General features: G+C 39.8%; 1 protein-coding gene across 3 annotated transcripts in view; it reads left to right on the top strand.

Moving 5' to 3' along the window:
- Nucleotides 1–25,441, top strand: part of LOC119862204 (multidrug resistance-associated protein 1) — an 84,604-nt gene that overhangs the window by 32,863 nt on the left and 26,300 nt on the right. For all 3 annotated transcript variants that reach the window (XM_043494121.1, XM_038418476.2, XM_043494120.1), the window contains exons 2-15: nt 1,974–2,150; nt 3,926–4,051; nt 5,436–5,573; nt 7,403–7,528; nt 11,522–11,583; nt 12,459–12,590; nt 14,619–14,846; nt 15,722–15,899; nt 16,616–16,777; nt 17,668–17,760; nt 19,956–20,159; nt 23,001–23,147; nt 23,798–23,885; nt 25,283–25,352. In XM_043494121.1, the coding sequence (XP_043350056.1) occupies nt 1,974–2,150; nt 3,926–4,051; nt 5,436–5,573; nt 7,403–7,528; nt 11,522–11,583; nt 12,459–12,590; nt 14,619–14,846; nt 15,722–15,899; nt 16,616–16,777; nt 17,668–17,760; nt 19,956–20,159; nt 23,001–23,147; nt 23,798–23,885; nt 25,283–25,352 (1,931 nt within the window). The remainder of the gene's footprint in view (nt 1–1,973; nt 2,151–3,925; nt 4,052–5,435; nt 5,574–7,402; nt 7,529–11,521; nt 11,584–12,458; nt 12,591–14,618; nt 14,847–15,721; nt 15,900–16,615; nt 16,778–17,667; nt 17,761–19,955; nt 20,160–23,000; nt 23,148–23,797; nt 23,886–25,282; nt 25,353–25,441) is intronic.

Raw genomic sequence — 25,441 nt, 5'->3', positions numbered from 1 at the left:
CCCGAACCCAGAATTGGCATTCCACCGCATGAGCCTGCCCCATTAGCACCATGATGCCCACGTTGCCAGGGCCCGTGCTTTGAGAGAAGTCTGTGTCCATGTCCTCATCACTCTCGTAACTGTGCTGATGTCGCCCGGTTTCGCTTTGCCAGGTTCTGGTACTGCATATGCTGCTGGATAATGTGTGTGGTGTTTAATGTGCTTCTAATTGCCAAAGTGATCTGAGCGGGCTCCATGCTTGTCGTGGTATGGCGTCTGCACAGAAAAAAGGCATGGAACGATTGTCTGCTGTTGCCCTGACGGAGGGAGGGATGACTGATGACATGGCTTACAGGGAATTAAAATCAACAAAGGGGATGGCTTTGTGAGAAACTGAATGGCCGCCTCAAGGATAGAACTCAAAACCTCAAGGATAGAACTCAAAACTGGGTTTAGCAGGCCGTTGATTTCACAGAGGAAGGGAGGAGAAAATGAATACAAAACAGATCTGGTCTATTTCTTGTTTTGAGCCACTTCATCTATCTTTATGCATCATGCTGGCAGCAGACTGTGCAGTACGACTGCTCGGCAGAAGACAGTGCAATGTGACTACTGGCCATCGTCTTCTGCTAGCTGCAGATTAAAAGACAGTGCACTTCCGGTACGACTCAATCGCCATGAGATGAAACAAGGGAAATGACCTGGCTGAGTCACTCCCATGTTTGCCCAGGCGCCCAGTTAAACGAGCACACAGGACTACGTCAGCGATGGCTACTAGTCATACTGCGCTATCTGTTGCCAAAAGGCAATAAACTGCTGCTGTGTAGCAATGCAGTACCACGTCCGCTAGCACCCAGGAAACATCCGGTGACGGTTAGCTGAGCGGGCTCCATGCTTGCCGTGGTATGGCATCTGCATAGGTAACTCAAGAAAAAAGGCGCAAAATGATTGCCCTTGTTTTTACGAAGGGAGGGAGGGAACGGGGGCCTGATGATATGTACCCAGAACCACCCGCGACAATGTTTTAGCCCCATCAGGCACTGGGATTTCTACCCAGAATTCAAATGGGCGGTGGAGACTGTGGGAACTGTGGGGTAGTTACCCACAGTGCAAAGCTCTGGAAGTTGACGGTTGCTTCGGTACTGTGGACACAGTCCGCCGACTACATGCACTTAGAGCATTTGTGTGGGGACACACACACAATCGACTGTATAAAAATGCTTTCTACAAAAGCGACTTCTAGAAATTTGACCTAATTTCGTAATTTAGACATATCCTTAGATAAAGTCTGATCCTCCTCCTCCTGGTTAGAAATTGTCAGCTTCATAGAGGGAGCAGGAATCGGGCTAAAAGGGAAAGTATCTTCCCTCTTGGTTGTACAGATTATCTTGGAGAATTCTCAAGGATTGAGAGAATTTTCATGCTATTTAGTGATGCCCCATGAAGCTGGCTTTACAGCAGCACTTTCAAGATTTCTTATTTAATCTTGGATTTTTAATCTTTACATATGTTTTTCATGCTAAATATTAAGTAACATTTCTGAAACCGGTGTAATGGGGACAGGAAACTGCTGTATTTTTCTGCGGAGATATTTCTAAAATAACTAGTTAGTGAAGTTAAAGGTCTCAGTATGCCAGTTGAGTGAAAAGATTGCTGTGATAGCTGTTGTGAAACTAGCACAGAGTACAATTACCTGTGTGGTGGTGGTGTTTTGTTTTTTGTTTTGTTTTTGGGGTAGCGGTTTTTTTGATAGCAGTTTCTTGAGCAATGTGAGGTGAAGCAAAACTTTAAATATTCTCTAGTCCTGAGCCATTTGATCTTAATCTTTAATCCAGATTTAGATTAACAGTCCAGTAAGAATAAGACGACTCAGGCACAGGTGGGTGGTGAGGTGTGATTTGTTGTTGTTGTTGTTGTTGTTTTTGTTTTGTTTTGTTTTTTTAAGTGGTGAATTTTGCTTTTTCATTCACTACTTATCCATTTTGTTTCCTCAGGATTGGAACTTGACCTGGCACACAGAAAATCCAGATTTCACTAAGTGCTTTCAGAATACTATCCTTGTCTGGGTGCCTTGCATTTACCTGTGGGTTTGCTTCCCAATATACTTCCTGTACCTCCGTTGTCATGACAGGGGCTATATCCAAATGTCTCATTTCAACAAAGCCAAAACAGTAAGTGACTTTTACTTCAGAGTCTGTGCCATGTATTTTGGTTTTATTTTTAGGTTTGTACCAAATTGACTTTTTGTTTTTAAATTGTTTAATTCCATGAAATGTTTGTACTGGGATGGGATCCATGCCTACAACTCACCTGAATTCGATTTCCAAGTTTTATGCTGTCATGTCAATGGGCTGCCTGAGAATAAGTAGGTCGGGTGTGGGTGTGGTTTTTAAAAAAAAAAAAAAAAAAAAAGTATATCCTTCAAGGTCCTTGCATGTGCACTGATACGTGTTACTGGCCTTGGATACAGCCTCCACAGAGTGCTCCATGCCCTGAAGTTGGGAAGTACCGCATTGCGTTGGCCACCTTGATCCTGAAGTTTCAACCCTAGAAATAAAAGGATTTTATTAAACTAAGCAGGTTTTTGACCATCTCTTAAAGCATATATAATAGTGTATTCTTTTTTTAGACAAAAGAAAAGGAGTACTTGTGGCACCTTAGAGACTAACAAATTTATTTGAGCATAAGCTTCCGTAAGGTACAGCTCACTTCATCGGATGCATTCAGTGGAAAATACAGTGGGGAGATTTATATACATAGACAACATGAAACAATGGGTGTTACCATACACACTGTAAGGAGAGTGATCACTTAAGGTGAGCTATTACCAGCAGGAGCAGGGGGAACCTTTTGTAGTGATAATCAAGGTAGGCCATTTCCAGCAGTTGACAAGAACATCTGAGGAACAGTGGGGGGAGGCAAATAACATGGGGAAATAGTTTTACTTTGTGTAATGACCCATCCACTCCCAGTCTCTATTCAAGCCTAAGTTATTGTATCTAGTTTGCAAATTAATTCCAATTCAGCAGTCTCTCGTTGGAGTCTGTTTTTGAAGTTTTTTTTTGTTGAAGAATTGCCACTTTTAGGTCTGTAATCGAGTGACCAGAGAGATTGAAGTGTTCTCTGTCTGGTTTTTTTGAATGTTATCATTCTTGACGTCTGATTTGTGTCCATTTATTCTTTTACGTAGAGACTGTCCAGTTTGGCCAATGTACATGGCAGAGGGGCATTGCTGGCACATGATGGCATATATCACATTGGTAGATGTTCTCTCTGTATATAAATCTCCCCACTGTATATTCCACTGAATGCATCCGATGAAGTGAGCTGTAGCTCACGAAGGCTTATGCTCAAATAAATTTTAGTCTCTAAAGTGCCACAAGTACTCCTTTTCTTTTTGCGAATACAGATTAACACGGCTGCTACTCTGAAACCTATCTTTTTAGAGTAATTATATTCATCCTGTTCCATTTCTCTCACCCAGCTGGCATTTAACAATCTTTTCACAGAGTTTGTTTCTCTGTAAAACAGGCAAGAGCCTTTGAGAGGAGTTGTGGTACCTTTAATAGGTATTTTGGGGGATTTCTGCCCCGCTTATAAACCTACAGTTTTTAAAGAGTTTCTTCCCAGCCTAAGTTGAGAGATACGCCAATCTTTGCTTCATAAAACGTTAGCATGTGATCTGACATTTAGAATAAATCTAAACTATATAACACAGTAATCTAAAATTGTTTCTTTTAATCAGGAACCTACAAAGAAAGATTCTCTTTACCTCATTTACTGCGTAAATTGTGTATAGTTGGACTAATTTTAATTGCCTAATAGGGCCACACACATAGGGCAATTGCATTTGACTGTGTATGTATTAATTTGTTGTAGCAAAAGACATTTTGTTACACTTGGTAAGAGTTCACTTTCAATATTTATTCATACTTTTATGTTCCAGGCCTTGGGCTTACTATTGTGGATAATCTGCTGGGCAGACCTTTTCTACTCTTTCTGGGAAAGAAGTCAAAATATTTTCCGACCTCCAGTTTTTATTATTAATCCTACAGTTTTGGGCATAACAATGGTAAGTATAAATCATTCTACTCAGATTCCTTCTGTGATGTAAAATCATGACCACTAATCGGTCTTTCTCAGCTGTACGTATTGCCTTTTTTTGCAGCTGCTTAACATTTTCATTCCATTAGGTACAGTCACCATTTGCAGATTTCACTTGATACTGAACTGAAATGCTGATTTTTTTTTTTTTTTTATTTATGTAAAGCAACTTTGTGCTGAAAACTGCGTGTCAGCATGTTGAGAAACATACCGACTAGTTCTAGACATTTACACTTTTTCTGAGGTTAGAGGTTCCATTTACTCATGCACATGCTTCAGAACTTGATTTAATCCTGGGGGCAAGTAACTCTAAATGGAAGTTCTTAAAACCATAAAATATAGTAAAGAGAGTTGCTAACATTACTTAACTTCAAAAACAAAACTTCATATTGTTATGAATATTTGTAATAGACAGTTGAGTTCTCTGGGTCTGACTGAACTACATGTGGTGTTTATGCTCAAACTCTTGATGCTGTGATGGAAAGTGTTAAAAGTTAGTTTTCTGTGCATAGGTGCTAGACGTTCAGGGCTGGGAAGTGCAGGTACTATCTTGTTAGCTTTTCTTAAAAGCTGACTGCATTGTGCTTCTTCAGGGTTAGTAAGAAGCAAGTTGATTTTTTTTTCTTTTTCTTCAGCCCAGGTTAGGAATAATTCAAATTTAAAACTCAGTTAAAACAATACATTTGAAAAGAATAACTCAGGCCAATACCTGGCCATAATTTAATGCAAGGTTAATGATTTGACTAAAATGGGAAACCTTGGACCCATTGTAAACGTGCTTTATGCCACACGAGGGTTACATGAGTTTCCTAAAGTGTACAAAAATTCTTCTAAACAGTGTGGAAATGGAAAAAAACAAACATACACTAACCAATGTGATGTAACTTTTTATTTTAACAAGTATGAAAGAGATGATTATTTAAAGATGAACTCTTGCTAAGACAGCTTTCAAGCGCTTAGCCCTGGGAAATCCCTTGGAAAGGTTAAAATATCTTCATAATTAGACATGGTTGTGTATGTTGATTTGTGACTTTTTCTCTCCCCTTTGGATGCTTTGAACATATTTTTGTCTGGTGCTCTGCTTGTAGGTACTATCAACCATTTTTCCTCTCTCTGTATTGTGTTTTTTAAACTGACGCCCTTTGGAGTAGGAACTAGCTTTATGTTTGTAAAGGGCCGAAGACACTGAGACATAGTTGGAACTTCTGAGTGATACTCTAATAGAAACACTAAATCATGGTCTTGGATAGACATGCTTGTGCTTCATATATTGTGCTTGCTTTGTGTATAGTTTTATTTTTTTAACCTTTATGAACATAATCTGTTTATGCTATCTTTTTATCTGTCTGTAGTTGCTTGCCACATTTTTAATACAATATGAGCGAATGAAAGGAGTCCAGTCTTCAGGCGTAATGTTGATTTTCTGGTTCACCGCATTGCTGTGTGCCACAATAATTTTCAGGTCCAAAATACTGCACGCCTTAAACCTGGTAAGTGATTACTTTTCAATTAAGGTGAGTTAAGTGCTGCAATAGCAGTGGCTACTTGTTTAATGATTTAATCTGTAGTGCCCATCATTGCTTCTTAAAACACTGAGCAAGTTGATGATCCATTAAGTGTACTTTCATTCCTGAGCTTTTAAGCGCCATTAAGTTATGCTTGTTTTACTTTTATTTAGTTTTCCATGTTTGAAACTAATCAGAGGTTTGATGGTCTTATAAATGTTGGCAAGGCGGTTTAAAAGCAAAACACTTTTACTGGAACTTCTAGAAACATTCAGAACCTGTTTGAATAGAATGAAGGAGTGTAAGGTTACATCTGAAACAATGCAGGCTAAAGTTTAGTTCTTTTTCCTGTTGATTTTACAGAGGATTTCCTGAAGCACTTGCTTTGATGGTAGCTCTGTTTCAGGTGCCCATTTGGTCAACGTGTTCTCTTGTATGGTTAGAATATTTTAGATCTCGCTATGGTTGGGTAATAAACAAGTTGCCCTGAGCTAATTCATCAAATGATTGTGCTGGCTAAGAATGGAATGTTTCTTTCTTGAAAAAAGAAAAGGAGTACTTGTGGCACCTTAGAGACTAACAAATTTATTAGAGCATAAGCTTTCATGAGCTACAGCTCATTTCATCAGCTGTAGCTCACGAAAGCTTATGCTCTAAATTTGTTGGTCTCTAAGGTGCCACAAGTACTCCTTTTCTTTTTGCGAATACAGACTAACACGGCTGCTACTCTGAAACCTTTCTTGAAAAAGTTCCTCAACTTTGAGGTTTTGGGAAAACTTTTAACTGGCTCCTATTAAATTGGTATTGGGTTTAGTAGTGGCCCTGTGCTTTCTTCAGCCTAAGTTGTCTTTACTTTCTTTGGGAGCGTTGGATTGAGCTGTGCTGTGCGTAAGCATAGGAAGAGGAAGCTATGGTGACTGAACACAACATGGTGTAGTGGACTAATTTTTAATCCCAGCTCTGACACTTACTTCCTCTGTGGGCTTGGTAAAATCATGTACTACTATGCTATGAAACACCTTGTGATTTTGATCCTGGCTTTAAACTGGAGTGAATTGCACTGGTGCCAGGCATGGCTTAAACACACCACATCTGTACTAGGCGATTGTACGTGTCGCTACTCCAGTGTAGACAAGCCTTAAAAGAAAAAGAGAGTGAGAAACTCAGGAATTCTGTTTGTGGTGTCCTTAGATGAACCTGGTGCAAAAAAGCTCACATTCTCCTCCACAAAGATAAAGCTGTTCTCCTGTAATCTTTTGCATAGAAGTGGAGAGACAAGGTGGATGAGGTAATAGCTTTTATTGGCCCACCTTCTGTTGGTGAGAGGGAGGCAAGCTTTTGAGCTTTACACAAGTCATCTGAAGAAGAGCTCTGTATAAGCTCAAAAGCTTGTGTCTCTCCTTCTCTTTCCCTTTCACCCTTCACCCCCCCCCCCCCAACAAAAGTTGGGCCTGTAAAAGATATTGCCTCACCTACCCTGTCCTTTTTAATATTCTGGGACCGACATGGCCGTAACAACAGTGCATTGCGTAGAGATGGCCAGACATTCTGTTTTATCCAGGCGAGTCCTAGAATGTTGTCAGCAATGCATTTAGCCTAGAATGCCCAATACTCTCCTAAGGAATGCTTGTTGCTTTATGGCTCCATTTGACGAGCAGCGCACAACCCATCTTTTGCTTGGTTGACAAGAATATGTACTTCCTCTGATGCTTAGATGCTTATTGCCAAATAAAGGTATTTGCTACATGGTCACTTTTTGCACATTAAGCAGTTGCTTTACATCTTCTAACCAGAATATCAAATCCTTTTTTTAGGATGCTGAAGTTGATGTATTTCGTTACGTTACCTTCTACAGCTACTTTGTCCTGGTGCTAATACAGCTTATACTGTCCTGCTTCCCAGAACGACCGCCTCTGTTTTCTGAAGCAGTTAATGATCCTGTAAGTGTTCAGTAATGTTTTTGCACAGGAGTAGACTGGAATATAGTGACCTACCTCTAATATTGTTTACAGTGAGTCATTGGGCCTGATTCTGGACAATGTTGAATAGTTCAATTCCCATTGAATTAAACTGCAGTAGAAGGCACTTGCTGTACTTTTTTAAATTCTACCCAATGCTTGCTTTTTGTTACTTGAATAATTTCACATGTTTAACTCTGAGTCTAACTCTACATGTCAGCTACTCAAAATGGATTTTCAATGATAAAAGTGCATTTTCTTCCTTTTGCTGCCCTGGTTTTGGCAGCACTTTATGTGGTGACTCTAAAGATCTAGGCCTACATGGCAGAGGGAGGAGGTAGGCTAACAGCATGGTTCCAGCTACTGGAGACTGCTATGGGTTGTAAAGTGGAAATATTACGGACCTCTTCTGTGTATGGAAGTGCTGCAGTCCTTGAGCTAGTAATGGCTGATGTAGTATGTCTGAAATTGGCAAAAGAAGGAATTGATATCACAGCTTACTGTTTTTAGCTGTAAATTACAGCAGTTGCTATCTTTAAAAGTTGCCATTTACCATGTTACCACAATTACTTTTTATTTTAAATGCAGGGTGTAACTGGTATCTCAGGTACCACCCTTGGCAAATGCTGACTTCCTGTGCATAACTTGTTGGGGGACATAATGCTGCTGATCCTTTGAGGTCTCCTAAGCAGATCAGCTGTCCAGGTCTTTCGGTCAGTGTGACCACTCCAGAAAGAGATCGGGGTAGAGTAATACAGGTGGATTAAATGTCTGTTGCCATTAGGTTTTGTAAAAGGCTGATATTGTAGCACTAGATGGTGAGCACCAATTGTGTCTAACTGAAGGACAAACCGTCATTTTGTTCTCTTGTCAACTTGAATATCTGACAGACTGCCTTGGAAATGTTTTCTTCTCTGCTTTGGTCACAGTTGCCATGTATAAAAGCTTTTCTCATAATCCAAGCACTTTAAGAATGTACATGGTAATTAGTGCGCAATAGGTATTAAACAAAACATAAGCCTATTTTTAAAGACTATTCTTTTTGAAATACTGTAATGCATGGTGCATATAAGTAAATCACTTCAAATAATTTATCTTTGTATAATATTTGTTTCTAACTGCCCAGCATTTATTGAAGGGGAAAGGTTTGTATGTCTATTGAATAATTGACCATACTGAAATTGGAAAATATCCGTAAACATGTGTAGTGGTCCCTTGCTCTCAAATGGGGGAGGGAGACCACTCTGCTTCACTACAGGCAGACAGTAAATCAGTTTGTAAGGGAAACACCAGCCCTCTGGGTGGGGCAGAGCAGCAAATGGGAGCTGCAGAGTCCCCCTTCCCCCTCCTCAGCAGCAGGAGCGCTGCTGGAATCCCTCTTGTCTGTTGCCCCCCCCCCTGCAGCTGGGGGCTGCCAGGGTCCCCCTGCCCTTCCCCCTTGTGGTGGCTGGGGGCGGCAGAGGTCCCCCTGAGCATGCATTTTCTCCCCCCCTCCACCCGCAGCCCATTGCCTCAGGCAGTGGGGGAACCTTACAGCTCCCTGTCACTGTGGGAGGCAGCAGGACCCTGCAGCTCCCAGCTGCCAGAGCTGAAGTCACGGAGGTCTTTGGAAGTCTCAGATTCCGTGACTTCTGCGACCTCCGTGACAAAACCGTAGTCTTACTTATAAGTAGACTGTAGAGATACACAGAGAAAATCTAATACTTTCCATATGCCTTCTTGAGTCAGTTTAAAACTGCTTTTTTCCAGGAAGGCAGAGTACTTCAATTGCTTGCAAGTAGCATTGTTTTTGATCTGGCAAAGTGCTAGAAGTGTTTAATACTTGGAAATTGTCAAGTTCCTTATCCCTCCCCCAAATGCTGTCTGTTTCGTGCATAAATATGCTGTTTTATATTTCTCTGTGTGCTTCTTAACAGTATTTTTTTCTCTTAACTTCAATAGTTCAATAGCTCCCCTCCCCCCAGAGGTCAGATGCTTAGTCATTTGTAAGAGGGAAGAAATGCAGATCTGTTTCATGCTACTTTGTTGTAACAATTTTAGAATGCAGTTTAATGGAAAAATTGAGTGAAACAAACATGAGACAAATATTAATCCTAAAATTCAGCTCTTGTATTTTTCATGTCATCTCTGTAATGGTGACAGATGACTTTGTAGGTGAAAGTGAATGAGCTGCTCTAATTTTAAAATACACTGTATTATGGTTATTGGTTACATGTGCCAAAGGAGTGGCCGACTGTGCGTTCTTGATTTGCTGATGCTTTTGAGGAAAAATAGAAGGAGAGGAGTGTATAATTTCCTCTGGAATTTTGCACTGAATCCACGGTATTGCCTTTGAAATTCTTTCAGGATTTCTTTTTAACTTAATCCAACCACTGATATTTTTTTTAAACTAGCTAAGGCTAATGTTACACTTGATATAAACTGATAGAAAACCCAAACTAGGAATCCAGTGCTGACTTTGTGATGAGTCAGAGGGTGGAGACCAGCATAACTTCAATTGTGATATTTCTATTTGGAATTTGCATATGTGATGTACAAGAAAACTTTCTTCATGGGTAACTTAACTTTCTCTGACCAGTTGCCCTCTTTCATTCCTCAGGCTTGGGCTTTTTTGGGGTGAAAACCATGTTCTAATGTGGTTCTCATTCTAAGAAATCAGTTTTCACAGACTTAATGAAAGTCTATTAGCTACTTGGAGAGGGGTGGGTGGGTGGGGGTGTGTGTGTGTGTGTGTGTGTGTGTGTGTGTGTGAAAGATCAGAATAGTTGACTTAAAAATGGCCATGCACCAATGACTGCCTTAGTTTGAAAGCAGTTTCAATTCACATCACCAACACAAGTGGTGCACTATCCTTGCAGATAGTCTCAGCAGAGAAGCCAAAAGTTCAATAGGCACAGAGACTAAACTAGCCACTTGCCCTGAGAGGGCTGAGAGACTTCAGGATTGTATGCTGCTGGCCTTGTTGAAAAGGCCTACATTCTCTAGGACAACCAGTTTTGGCACCTTTTGCAAGCACTGCAACTGCTTAAACATAAATTTTCTCCTTGTTTCAATTAAATTTGCCAGATTTTTAAAGTAGGTTTTTAAAAATGGAATTGTGGTGCTTAGATGCCTCAATCATTCCATTGTAGGTTTTTCCCTATACCTCCACTCCATCACCAGACTATCTAAGCATTAGGTAGCCTCTTCTGCTAGTTACTGAGAAATAAAATATAAGGTTCTGCTTGATTGTCTAGAGCAGGGGTTCTCAACCTTTTTCTTTGAGGGGCCGCCCCAACATGCTATAAAAATTCCAAGGCCCACCTGTGCTACAACAACTATTTTTCTTCATGTAAAAGCCAGGCCTAGCATTAAGGAGTAGCAAGCAGGGCAATTGCCTGGGACCCCATGCCAGAGGGGCCCCGTGAAGCTAAGTTTCTCAGACTTCAGCAACGGCTGGCAGGGCATCGGGCCTTGCGATTCAGCCCCATGCGGTGAGGCTTTGGTTTTCTGTCCTGGGCCCCAGCAAGTCTTTGGGGGTTGGACTAGATGACCTTCTGGGGTCCCTTCCAACCCTGATATTCTATGATAATGGCAGCCCTGCTTGGCGGCCCCCCTGAAACATGCATGTGGCCCCCCCTGGGGGCCCCAGACCCCTGGTTGAGAACCATTGGTCTAAAGATGTATGTGTTGTGAAGTTCATGTAACTTCTTGATATTGTCTGAGTATATTTTGCATTGGTCTGCGTCACTGAAATAGAGTAAAGCTATTGTGCTCCATTCTAGTAAACCACTGGCATCCTTGATGCTGTGCTGTATCCTGTGAAGAATAACCTGCTTGAGAAAGGATGTTTAGGTTAAGAAAGGGAGACTTAGTCCTGCTGAAGAATTGTTACAATAAAGTTGTAAATTTCATAAGGATAAAAGTAGTATTTTTTTAATTGTTTCAATAGGTTTTATTTACATGGCTGACATCTTTCTCTCTCCTTTCCTTTAGAATCCCTGCCCAGAATCTAGCGCATCCTTCCTTTCCAAAATTACATTCTGGTGGATTACTGGGTAAGAGAATAAGTCCATTGTATAATGCAGCAATCAAATATCAATTTATTGTGCTTTCAGAAGATACTCAACGCTCTCCTGACCTGTAGAGATTTTTACAATTGTTCAATAGACACTTAACTACTAGAAACTGATAGGTGGATAATTACTTTTATTTTTTAATGACAGGTCTCTCCAATCTCTTGAATTCTGCTGATGTTGCATATGTAGCTTCATAAATATATATCATTAAATGATGCATTTTAATGTTTGATGAATAGGAGTGGTGGAGTGGAAACCAACTTGCATCATTTTGACCGTTGGAAGATTCCTTTTTTCAAAGCCAATACACTGAGTTATTTTTTAAAAAATTGTCTTAGTTATCGGTAGTTTCGTTTTATCTTCAGCTGCTTCCTTTATTGTGATCAAATCCGCTCTCTCAAGCTGTATGATGTCATTATTTGAATGGGAGAGCACTAAGGAATACTGTAAACACTTAAAGCATTATAGGTGATTAAGCAGGTGGTAACTTCTTTCTTAATCAGAATTTGGCCAGTGTCTCAGTGTGGTCTTAGGTAAAGGTAAAATGAAGACTAATAAAAATTCTATCGTTCAGTTTATAAAATGAGTTTTAATTGTGTTGCTAAATTCCAAGTGGGATAATTTCATTCTGTTTCCTAAATTCTCCCGGCAGTTTCATTTAAGCACTATATTACTACTCATCCTAATTTTTCTGTGCATTGTTAAATAAATTACTGCATCTTCCTTTGCAGCTGGCTGCATTTTGGGGGTGGATAAATATTTCTCTGTTATGAAATTAGATATACAGGGTATAACTTGCTTTGGTGCTCTCTAAAGAATGCTGCTGCTGATGATGATGATCCTTTCCAATATAGGCTGATGATTCAGGGATATCGGCGACCATTGGAAGCTAAAGATTTGTGGTCATTAAACAAAGAGGACACATCTGAGGAGGTAGTGCAAGGTTTGGCTAGGTACTGGGCGAAGGAGTGTGCAAATACAAAGAAGTAAGTTCAGTTATGCTAACAGTTATTAATACAAAGTGGTAGCTAATAGAATATAGGAAACTTGGATGGTGTTGGTCAAGATCCATTTTATACAGGAACTTTTTCTTGAATTCCATTTATGTCAAGAAAACTGAATATAAAGGGGAAACTATTTATTTTATTTATATGTAAAATACATGAGTGAAAGTAAAATAAGCTGCTAACACTGAGAAATACTAGTGAAGTACAACTGATTGATCACATATTATGCTAGTGTGCTTTTATCCAGTCAATTCCATTTGTTATGGAAATATTTTTATGAATATGTTCCAGAAGTCCTTGACAATCAAAGTATCATAAAGGACGTAATGAATCCACTTGCCCATTAATGCCTCAAGGATAATAGTGGCTAAAATCTGAGATTATTTGGGTTTTACCTAGACAAATTTCCATAAGCTCATTAGACGTTTCCTTGAATAAGGACCTCAGGATTTGCCCTTATGTGCTTAGACACTGAGGAGCAACCTTGTGAGTATGTGTGTGAGAGAAGAAAATCTAAATTTAAAAGAAACAAAAAAAACCTGTTTCTCATCTTGCAGATGGACTACAACCTTTGCAGTAGTCTATTTTGTATCATTTTCAACCAATGTTCATTTTGTCTACAAATTTTTCTCATGCTTATGTCATCACGGCATACTGAAGTCACTGTTCAGTGAAGGAAAAACTCTTTAAGTCATGCATTATTCTCAATTTAGCTAGTGTATAGCGGGGGTGCTGGAACAGTTTGTATAGTGGGGGTGCTGAGAGCAATGGAACCAAACTATAAACAATGAAAACCACTTCAAGCCGGGGGTGCAACAGCACTCCTGGTTCCAGCACCTATGGTAGATAGTATACACAGAAGCATAGTTTTACCTACAGCCTGTTCTCAAATACTGAGAAATATGGTTTGGCATACATTAGATGCATTTAACTTAACTATGGTTTCATTCTACGCATTAGGGATGATTTAGCATCATTCTTTCTTAGGCTGTAAACTCTTAAGAACAGGAACTGTCTACTAACTCCATTTGTACAGTGTCTAGCACAGTGGGACCTTAATCTTGACTAGGATCTATGGCTTCTACAGTAATATAAACAAACTCATGTTTGAGTTTGCAACTCCCATACAATTGTACACCTAACTGAGTATTCCATAGCTATAGGGTGTGGTTTTTAGGAACGTTTGTCCCAAGGAAAAAAACTCAGTTTCTGAAGTGCTGCTCAGTTAACCGAAGGCTAGTAGCTTCTGATAAACAGATCCCTCCATAATGTTGTGAAACACTGGGTTACCAGTCCCAAAAGTGGCTGGTAAACTACCATCTCTGATTCAGGGACACTTGGAGCTACTGAAAGGAATGACGGCAAATATCATGATGACTGCAAATCCTTGTGGTGGAGAGTATCTAAGGCTATGTCTACACTCATGGTGATGTGTAGAGTACATGCATAGTTACATGCTGCAGTGGAAAGGCTCCAGCTGTGGTGAGCTGCCAGAGTGTTTCCCTGCTTACCTCCCTGCTGCTGGAGCCTTTCCCTGCTGTCTCCCCTGCCAGAGCCTTTCCCCACTGCTGGAGTTGTTCATTGCAGTGAGAGAGGCTCCAGCAAGAGGACACTGCACTGCTAAAAAATTAAAATGTTAGAGGTGGGAGGCATGGCTTGGGCAAGTAGAGAGTCTGGGTAGAGTATATACCCTGGGATTCAGCTGTGTAGGGCACTCCACTGTACCGTACCCATCTCAGCTGCACCTCACCGACTACATTGCTATTTAAACTTGCGCTAGCTGGGCATGCAGTGTTCGTACTGTGGACGTCACAGTAAGTATAGACATATCCTAAGCTAGTTTTTCTTGGCAACTGGAGTAAACTTCTCATTTTAAGGCTCTGCATTCTTTTGTTCAATTTTATAGAAGTCCCCTTCATTCGTTTTAAATAGTTGTCAGTGCGATTCAATAGAATGTCCTAACGAATTAAAGAAATGTTTCTTTATTATTATTTATTATTATTGTAGGCAACCCATAAAAATGGTGTATTCACCCAAAAAGCAAATGAAATCAAGCAACTCAAATGGCGATGTGACAGAAGAAGTTGAAGCTTTGATTGTAAAACCATCTCAAAGGAACTCTGCACCTTCTTTGTTGAAAGTGTTGTATAAAACCTTTGGACCGTACTTCCTCATGAGCTTCCTGTTTAAAGCCTGTCATGATCTTATGATGTTTTCTGGCCCGGAAATCTTAAAGTAAGACTTCCTTTAATGCTTTCTTCAGTTTCTCTGTTTACCAAGTACCTAAGTGGATATCTTTGATTCCTTCTTGCTATTATCAGGCTACTCTTCCTTTAGCTGCAACAGCTTACAAGTTGCTTCCTTTTGCACTAGAGTTTCCATGCAAATGACTTTGCTTCACTGGTTTCCAAATTGGGATCTAACATTCAAATTCCTTTCTGATACTCTGAGAGTGACCTTTCTGACAATGGAAGTTCAGATGCAGCAGGAATGCAGCTTCATCTAAGCTAATGTTAATCTATGACAGTTCATGGGATCACAGAAGGTCTAAAGACTCCTGAAGCAAAAACTAACCCTTAATTTGTAGCTGAAGCCATGGACGGGTGAGGGGAAAAGGTGTGCTGGTATAATGTAAGGGAAGAAGTGGAACACTAAGTGGAAATGATGTACCTGTAGTTTGGATGGTGATGAAACAATCCTGTGGCAGTAGCTCTGAGTCAGTGCAGAGGCAATGTAATATATTCTGCTCATTCTCTTTTTGAGATAGCCATGCACCTTACTAGTGATCATTTCTGTCAGTGCATCCAAGAAGACCTATATTAGAAGTTTCCAAAAAAGTTTGGTAATTCAATCTTCCAGATTATAGCTAGGGACACTTGGGAATGGGTGGTGGGATAGGAAGATGGTGTGTGATGGGGGAATTCGGGGTCCTCTCAGTTACAAAGTCTGGGTAAAAATCTTGTGACATGACTGAGGCTACACCCTAGTGTTCGCTATTGCCAGTTTGGTGCGTTTGTTGGGATATCATGTCTGGAATAATCTAGTCATTGTTTGGAAACTTGATAAGCTTTGACACTGTGTATTAAGCTCACCAAATCCTCTCTTCGCAGGTTGTTAATTAATTTTGTGAACAATGAAGATGCCCCAAATTGGCAAGGCTATCTGTACACAGGGCTTCTGTTTGCATGTGCCTGTCTGCAGACTCTGATCCTCCACCAGTACTTCCATATTTGCTTTGTTACGGGAATGAGGCTTAAAACAGCTGTCATTGGTGCAGTCTATCGCAAGGTATGCATGCTTTTAAACATTACATCATCACCAGAGTAATGGCACCTCTGAAAATTGGGGCGGGGGAGCTGCAATAAAATCTTAATGATGAAGTTGAGTAAATTACATAATTTTAACTAGTTGGAACACTTTGCACAGGCTAGTATCTAATGGTAAGTAGAATGTAAGAGATCTCCTTCAGCCCACAGCTGTAAATTAAAGATACTTTCAGTTAAGAAGCTGCTTTTATTGATCATGTGCAACAAAACCCCACATCTTATCTTGGAATGGGAACTAAACTTCCATCTGCACAGAAATGGGACAGAGGTCAGTATAATGAGGATTATTCGCAACCAAGCAGACACCAGTATGCACAGTCTCAGCCTGAAACAACCTGGAGCTATTTAAAAAAGCTTTACACTAGCTGCTCTGCAGGAGGTGAGGCAGGAAAGCATACGACAAGAAGCCAGCACTCAACCCCTGGCACTAAAACTAAACAAACCCCAAACAGAAATAACTTGCTCATGTGTTTAACCCTGATTGTATACTGAATATGCAGTTTTAGTGCTTTTTTTAGACATGTAGGGGAAAAAATTAGTACTGTACGTGAGAGAAGCATTGCCTGTGACCACAAATTAAACTCCAGGAAAAGCTGTTCATGTTGCAGTATGAAATAAAGGCAAATTGAAGCTGTTTTGCCAACTATATTCAATGTCTTCCTTTTTATCGACACACAGGCATTGGTTATCACAAATTCTGCAAGAAAGACCTCTACTGTTGGGGAGATTGTAAATCTAATGTCTGTGGATGCTCAGAGGTTCATGGACTTGACTACCTATATAAACATGATTTGGTCTGCGCCTCTGCAAGTTATATTAGCATTGTATTTATTATGGCAGGTAATTATGTCGTGCTTCTTGTTTTCCTGTTTAATTATGGTAGGTGAAAGCAACTAGTGGTCAGGTGTTTTCCTCTAAAGTTCAAGACTATAAATTGCTAATGTCAGACCATTGGAGGGTATAGAGCAGGAGAGAGTGAGAATGTGCTACTGCATGGAGAACCATTTAGGACTATATGCTGCCATTGTGAAGGAAGAGAGGAGGCAGAGGGCTCTCAATTGCAAATCTAGCCCAAGCCGCCTCAAGTACCAGGCTGAGACAAAGGCTTCTCTTACCCATTCCCTGTGTAGAAAGTGAGTGTCCTGTCAACAGCCCTTCCTTCACTCGGCAATCTTGGGCCCCAGTGGCTGGCCAGCTTGGCAACCCTTTCATGTGCCAGGTGAATTTAGGCATCCTGTGCTTCTAGAGCACCCAGTTAACTGTTGGGACTCTGCTCATCCTGTGTCACTTGGCGGAGAAGTGGACAGATGAAGGATCTCTTCATTTGATTCATCATCCCGACACCCATCATGCTGGGATAATGCCTGCTGTTTCTAGTCCAGGCACTTATCAGAAGGGCAGCCCCAGTTCTGCTTACAGCCAGGAAGTTAAGGCAGGACCTTAGACACTCATCCCCCTATATTCTACTTTGAAAGAATAGCACCAACGAAAAATTGAGAGCCATACGGGGAAGGGCCTTGCATTTTAGCTTTGAAGAAGCAAAGATCATAATTATCTGCATGTGTCCTTAGTCAAAAAAGGAGGGAGGAAAGGGATAGAAAAATACAGAAAAAATTGTATGTACACATGGGGTTTACGCTATGCAGAATAATGGGATAGAAGATCTTTAAAGGTGTATTCTAACGTATTTTCTAAATAACTAGTGTGTGTATATTGTTTTTTCCTCTTAGAATTTAGGTCCTTCCGTCCTAGCAGGTGTGGCAGTCATGATCCTTTTGGTTCCAGTAAATGCTGTGATGGCAATGAAGACAAAAACATATCAGGTATGACACTTCATGTTTGTTTGTATGTGTATATGCTTTAAGACATGTTACTATTTTACAATTTTATGTGACCCATTCGATTCTTGAAAGTTTATGCTTACTATTCAAATTCTTGTCCTGCTTGCCAGGGTGTTTTTTTATAATGGGCATATTCTGCCTGACAGTAGCCTTCCCACCAGTGACTAGCAAAGCTAATGCACAAAACACTTCCAAAGTAAAAATGCACCAATGTCCTGCAATGTTGTGTTGCGGTGGGTGGGTGTGGTGGTTTTTGTTTTGTTTTTTTTTTTTTGGTCACATATAAAATGGAGTAACTTCCGATACAGTGGTAAGGTACCGTTATACAACTCAACAGAATGCCTGAGATGATGGATTAAACACTTAACAGCACACATTTTAACTGGCCTTTAGCTGACTGTTCTAAGAAATGACGTGAGAACTTGGTTCAGTATGTAGTAAGCGGTAGTCCATTTTGTGTGTGAAATATTTACTTTTCCAGGATGGTGCTTGTAAAGATAGTTTTCTCTTTGTCACTGTGTGGGTCTGTTCTATTTTTTCTGTTCATAGATGGCTCTCATCTCAGTGTTGGCAGTCCCTTTACTTCTAAAACCACACTCGCATCCAGAAGTCACTTCCTCAACTGATAAACACATTTTATTACAAAACAGATTGCTTGACAACAGGGGTGCTGGTTTGTATAGTGTGTTGCTGGGAGCCATTGAACCCAACCGTAAACCCTGTGTATAACGGAAACCACTTCAAGCCAGGGGGTGCAGTAGCACCCCTAGTGCCAGCACCTATGCTTGATAACTTTGTTGTATGGACTCTGACACAGATTTCTGTGATAGGCAATTAGACTTGTTGTTAGAAGAGGATTTTTAAGATACTGTCCCCTGTAGTGAGATTAATTTGATATAATTTTGATATATCAGAGTGTTTGGATCAACTACAAGCATCCCAAAGTTAAGTTTAACAGCATTCCAGTAGAGGACTACTCTTATGTTAATGTCAGTCCGTTAACAAATCTTAGAATACTTCTTGACACTTGGTTTTGGTTTTCAAACTAATCAGGTCAAAAAATACAAATCCATTTGAATATGGTCACTTTTTTTCTGTGAACTGTAGTTTGAAAATGTAAGCCCAGAATACGAAATAGCTGAGATTTCCCAGGTATCAGTCTGGTTAGTGTGGGTAAATGTTGACCCTTAATGGGGATCATTGCATTGAATCATATGACCCTGCTGCCACCTAAATAAAGTGAAATTCTTTTGAATTTTGCACTTACATAGTGCATTCAATCAAGCCTCTTCAAGTGCCCCATTTCACTGATGACGCTTCCCAACGTTCCTTTGAGGAATAGTATGTAGGTATTTTACCCGTTGTATAGGTGTCCTTTATAATGAAGGTAGTACCTGCATAATGTATTTGTAAATAAGACACAGGTGTGATATGTGACTGGCCCAAGGTGATCTAGTATGAGTAGGTGGCGGAGCTGAGATTAGAACTCAGAATTCCTGACTGTCTTATGCTGAATCACACTCCATCCATGCCTAGAACTGTACATCTTTTCAAAGGTTCTTTTCCTTAATTTGGAAAAGCCTCTAGGAGGAAGGAGGCTTCTGAAGTGAACATATAAATGGTGTAGTGGGGGGGGAAAAATGCTCAAAGTTAAGTAACAAGAAGGAAAGGTAGTTTTTGTTTCTGCTGCTGACTGGAAGACATATCACCTGTTGGTTCATAGACTCAACAGGAGTCTGAACAGAATGAAAAGTGTGTGGGGTGGCCGAGGGTTAGATACAAATCATACATCAATGAAGCTCAAGGGTATAATGGAGTTACTTTTTAAAACTGCATTTTGTACATAAACTCAGACTTTTTAAGGCCAGTAGAGACCATCGAGTTCCTGAATTCTACAAAGATGTCTACAACTTTATTTTTGTGAAATTGTTTTTTTGCCTTTCCTCAAAACCACCCCTAATTAGTTAAAATGTTTGTTTGGTGTTAAGGTGGCACTTTTGTTGTTCGCTTGCATTTGTCAGTGGTCTTGCCCCATAATAATTAGGTATACTTCACCAATACATAAAATATAGAGTTAAGAAATTTGTATGGGCTAAATTGGTTTATTCAAATGGCTTTGTAGACATGCCAAGTATTGTGCTATGCTAATGACTTGTTTCTTTGTAATGGGATTTTAGGTAGCCCATATGAAGAGTAAAGACAACAGAATTAAGCTGATGAATGAAATTCTCAATGGAATTAAAGTGCTGAAACTTTATGCTTGGGAATTAGCCTTCAAAGAGAAAGTATTGGGGATCAGACAGGAAGAGCTGAAAGTGCTTAAAAAGTCTGCTTACCTTGCAGCAGCGGCTACGTTCACTTGGGTGTGCGCTCCTTTTCTGGTAAGTAAAACAGGTTTGAAGTTGTGCTTTGCTGAGCGGTAGAAGCCAAAGAAACAGCGAGAGCAAAGTCCTGCTTTCCTATTAGTTACAGTACTGGTCTTTCACTATTCAGAGAACTCAGTCTTATAAACAAAACTCTATCCACAGCAACATGCAATTCAACAATCGGCTTTTCAGCACTTTTAGAAAAGATATTTTTGTCTACACTTTTGTCTTTTTTTAATATTAACAACCTCCTCCAAGTTAAACGTTTCCTGATAGGCAGTGACTTGGTTCGTTCTTGGGCTTTCATATTCACCAGTTCTACAAAAGTTAAAACTTAAAAGGAGTAAATAATAATAATAGTAATTTGGTCACAAATCAGAACAAAATGCCCTCCAGGAGGTGGCTATTATATATAGATTATCTAGGTAGCGCCTCTTAGGACTTCCCTTTACATTAACATTTATACTTTTGTAATTTTTCTGGGAAAAAAATTGCATTATAGAAGTGCATGCTACACAGATTCCCAGGTGAGAGCCTTGATCAAAATGAATATTATGCATCTCCAAGCACACCGCATTAGTCCTACATAGATGTGTGTGGATGCCTCTTTTCTCCCACCCACTCTGGTAAAGCTGATTTGCTGGGAGAAAGATGTTCTGTAGCCTAGGATCATTCTAACTTTTAAAAAGGTTTTGTTCCACATTTAAATATTATCTGACTATTTGTGGCTAGTTTGAATTTGCATGGAAATGGAAGAGGAGATAAATTGTATTAAAATTTCTTGTGGCCCTGATAGAACAAAGGGCAGTTGCTCTCATCATCTGGCAGAAGCAAACAAACCATGCCTACATTAGGGTAAAATATGTATGTTCCATTTGAAGGTGTTTAAGTGTTCTTTCCACTCATGGATTCCTTGCCTCTAAGTGCTGGTTATGTTTACATGACATTATAGGTATGATAAAAAGCAGAAGAAGCAGCATCCTACGTAGGAGAAGTCAGAAGCATTCTTTAGTGAATGTTTTTCTAAAGGCTGAGATGGCTTTTTTTAAAAGTTGATTTACTAGGTTCCTAAATACAGCTCCGTAAAGGGACTTTCCTTATTTCAGTTTCTCTGTTGAAGCCAAGAAGATTAATTTCCGTACCCAACTATCTAAACATCAGTGTGTTATGAATGTTTGTCAATGGGCCTGCTTGCATAGAAGTTAAAGGGAGTGGTGTCACTAGGCTTCTACAAAAGCAGGATTGGACTCTGAAGGAGGGGACATTTTATAACTTTCTCTTTCCCCGTTTTTTATCAGTCAGGATACCAACTTATGAAGAATAGGATTTTCAAATTGGTTCATTTCTTTCCCACACACCCTTTTCTTTTTGCCCTGCTTTGTTGCTCTTCTAGCCAGGGATCTTTATAAAATTGTTCAGTATCTGTTTCATGAAACTGGTCACTTGTACCTTTTTATGGCAGTGTGTGCTTATAATAGTGTATTTTAATATAGATTCCAGTAACATAGAAATGGGCAAACATTCTGCCTTTAAAGTAATTGTTTGGACCCTTCTTTGTTTTTAGTTTTAGGAGGGCTTTTTTCTCTGTCTGAATAAACGAATGTATAAACAAGCTACCTTACCATGCACAGTTGAGTCAGCAGGCATAAGAAAAATAGTACATGCCTTCATAGCAGTTAAATAGGCTTTTACATAAGTGTTTAAATAGACCTCATGGAGAATTAAAACCAATTTATTCACTGTGCATTAGGTAAATAAAGTGGGGTTTAGTCTTTCTAACTAAATGTAACATTGTTGGCACTTTGTCTCAAACTGGATAGCAGGTGATGATTTTGCTGGGAAAGCGTTATTGGGTCCTGCTGATGTACTGAGGCACATGATTTATTATACGGCCTAGGTATAAGGCATGTGGGAGTGGCTGTCAGGGAGAAAAGGAGCTAAAAGGTGAGCTGAGCAGTCTCAAGGGAGGAATTTTCGAAGCAGCCATGCTTGGCTTTGTGCCCGTCTTTGTTATCTTACTGTTTTCTTTGTCAGTACATAATGCCTTAGCCACACTATATGTTTAAATGTGCTTGATGTCATAGTCAAGCATATAGTTTCTTAAAGAACGCACATGGATGCTGGAACAATTGGTATCGTGGGGGTGCTGAGAGCCATTGACCCAAATGGCAAACTCTGTATATGATGGAAACTACTTCAAGCCAGAGGGTGTGGCAGCACCCTTAGCACCATTAGTTCCAGCACCTATGTGTACACAGTGATTCTTTTCCTGAACTGGGTGGGATATTGCAGAGTTTTATTTTCTAGTATGCTTAAGAACACACTTTTAAATGATTCTTCAACCTCCAGTTATGGAAGCTATGCTTGTGAAAACCAGGCTTGTTGGTAGCCATCTACAAAATGTAGTGTGGGCAAGATCTAAATCTTGTTAGTTACATTAGCTGTGTGCCCACCTTCAGAGCTGTTCAGAAGTGTGGTACAGTGCCGTGATTGTAACTAGCGGAGGGAAAAGGGGTGATTAGAAGGCAGAGAAAGCAAAAAATAAACACGCAACCTGGTACACCTGAGTTAATCAGCATACTTTTTTCCTGCTTTGCCTTGTCTCATCTTTGCTCTGTAAAGAGAGACACTTTCTCAGTTTTCCAAGAGAAGCCAGCAGCTGTTGAATAACTAACAAAACAGTTAAGACCCAATATTTGTTTTGCAAAGGCTTATTCTGATTATTTTCTTCTTAAGAATGAGTTTAATTGCCTTTCAGTGTGTAAATATGGCCCTAGTTATTAGAGAAGACGTATTTGAATTTAAAAACGTAAGAGAAAAGAATACAAACCGTGATTATTCTGTTTTTGTTTTTAGGTTGCTTTATCCACCTTTGCTGTTTATGTACTGGTAGATAAGAACAATGTCTTAGATGCTCAGAAAGCTTTTGTTTCCTTAGCCTTATTCAACATCCTCAGGTTCCCACTGAATATTCTTCCTATGGTCATCAGCAGCATGGTACAAGTAAGATTTTAATATTAATGACTGATTAACTCAAAGTGATTATTTCTATATATAGTGGCTTTTTTGAGGTCTGTGAATGCTTTAAAGCCTTACAGTCCTATGTGCATATAGAAGTCTCTACCCACCACTGAAATGCAGTCACCTTAGAAGGTAAAGTTTTTGGGTCTCTTATTTTCCTGTGTGTTTTGGCTTGATCTACACTTGAAAGTTACATTGACATAGCTATGTTGGCATAACTCTCCTGACCAACAGAACCCCCAGAAGAGGCATAGCTACGTCGAGGGAAGTGCTTCCATCGAGGTAGCCAATGTTGTTCAAAGAGGGGATGTTACTACACTGACACACTGGAGGCTATGCCGGCATAGCTATGTTGACATAGGCATGCTGGTATAACCTCCGTAGTAGGTATACCCTTTGTACAGCACCTAGCACAATCGGAACCCAATCCTAGTTGTGCCCTTTGGGTGTTACTGCAGTACAAATAAACGCATGTCTGTTTTTTCCAGTCTGAGGAGGGGGTGGGTGAAGTGGCTTGTGGTGGCTACAATAGGAGGAATATATTAGTTTTAACATCTAGTTAAAAAAGCAAAATGAAACAGTATTTTTTATAAGCTGTGTGTAAAATAGTTTTTCAATTGTTTCATGTCTAGGCAAGTGTTTCCTTAAAGCGTCTCAGGTTATTTCTCTCGCATGAAGAGTTAGAGCCTGATAGCATAATCAGAGGTTCTGTCAAAGATGGTAAGTCCTTATTTTGTATAGTTTTTATTTGCTCCTAGTTTGTGTTAATTTCCAGTGCTATGAACTACAAGTATTGGAGCCCAATAGAGCATGTTTTGGGTTGGTTCTAAAGTGTCTTTGTGGGCCTTTTAAAATAATGTTTTGCAATTTGTGGGAGTTGTGTATCTGGCAAGAGATCTGTGGATTTTTCAATTCAATTTTTGTGCAATTTCTGCAAGTTTTTTTTCTTTCCTCTTGTCCATAGTATAAAATGCTCATGTCCAATGTCAGTAAGAAACAAGGAGGGTTATTGTAAAATGACTTACTAAATTAACCAGCTTTAAATGGACACAGTGGACACCTTGCAGAAAAGTAATTTTCATATAGCTGTCAGTGTAGGTCAGAAGATGGCAAAAGCACTCCTATACAGAAAACCCCTAATCACTTTTCTGGAGAGCATCTAAACTCCACTCAGAAAGAGTAAGTGTCTCCCCAGCATAGTGACACATACATACCTCTCTTCATTTATGGAACTGCATGTAGTCATCCAACTCTGCTTAAATACAATTAATACTACTACATTCCTCCAGTCTCCCATTCTGTGCAGGGACAGTCATTCATTATGTTTGTACAATATCTAGCACTGCAGGGCCCTACCTGTTAGTGACCTTTAGGTGCTGCTGCAATATAAATTTGCGTCTGTGGATTTGTCACAGAACTGTAGGGTTTTGTAGAATCTTAATACCTCAAGTTGTAAAATGTGCTGCTCTTATAGCTGGTTTAATCCCTGATAAGTGATTCCCTAGCCATCCTTTCTATAAAGGTAATACAATATTCTCTCGTATATTTTCTCTCTCTCTCTCTCTCTCTCTCTCTCTCTCTCTGGATGCATTCAGGTGGGTTCTCCATTACTAGATCCACTTGGTTTTCCTATCAGCAGAGTTTCTTGCTATGACCCTTATTTTCTGCCTTCTTCCTTTTTTCAATTGAATCACATGTCCAAATAGAATCCAGCTTCCTCAACTGGATTCTTTGTTGGTTTTACAGTGCTAAAAGGAATAAATAGTAAAATTTGATTTGTTGGAAAAGGAAGCAGCTTGACACCCTGTGTGTATTCAAAGTCCTGTCAGTTGAATATCAAGGTAGTATTTTGATATATACTTGCTTTTCTTGCCATACCTGTACTATGGCCAGTAAATGATTGTAATTTGAAAACTCCAGCCCTGTTTGTAGAATCAATCAAAATGGAGTGTGAGCTATTAATGAAAACAGAGTGCTGGAGTTCTGTTACTAAAATAGCATTGGACCTGCCTCTCTGTGTGTCTGGATTTACTTCCCATGGCACAGTGCAGTGTACATCATGCAACTGTTTCCTTATTGGCCTGCATCTAAACATTTTTTTTTTCATTATTTGCTAGCTGAAGGAAGCATTATTGTGAAGAATGCAACATTTAGTTGGTCAAGAAATGATCCTCCCTCACTGAATGAGTAAGAATTGGTATCCTAATTAGTTCTGGCTTATAATTGCACTAAATCTTTATCACTTTAATTGTTTCTGTAGAGCTTGAAGTGTGTGC

Source organism: Dermochelys coriacea, chromosome 10 (assembly GCF_009764565.3).
Source record: "Dermochelys coriacea isolate rDerCor1 chromosome 10, rDerCor1.pri.v4, whole genome shotgun sequence".
Lineage (NCBI taxonomy): Eukaryota > Metazoa > Chordata > Testudines > Dermochelyidae > Dermochelys > Dermochelys coriacea.
Note: the sequence above shows the minus strand (reverse complement) of the source record. Positions and strands in the feature narration are given on the sequence as shown.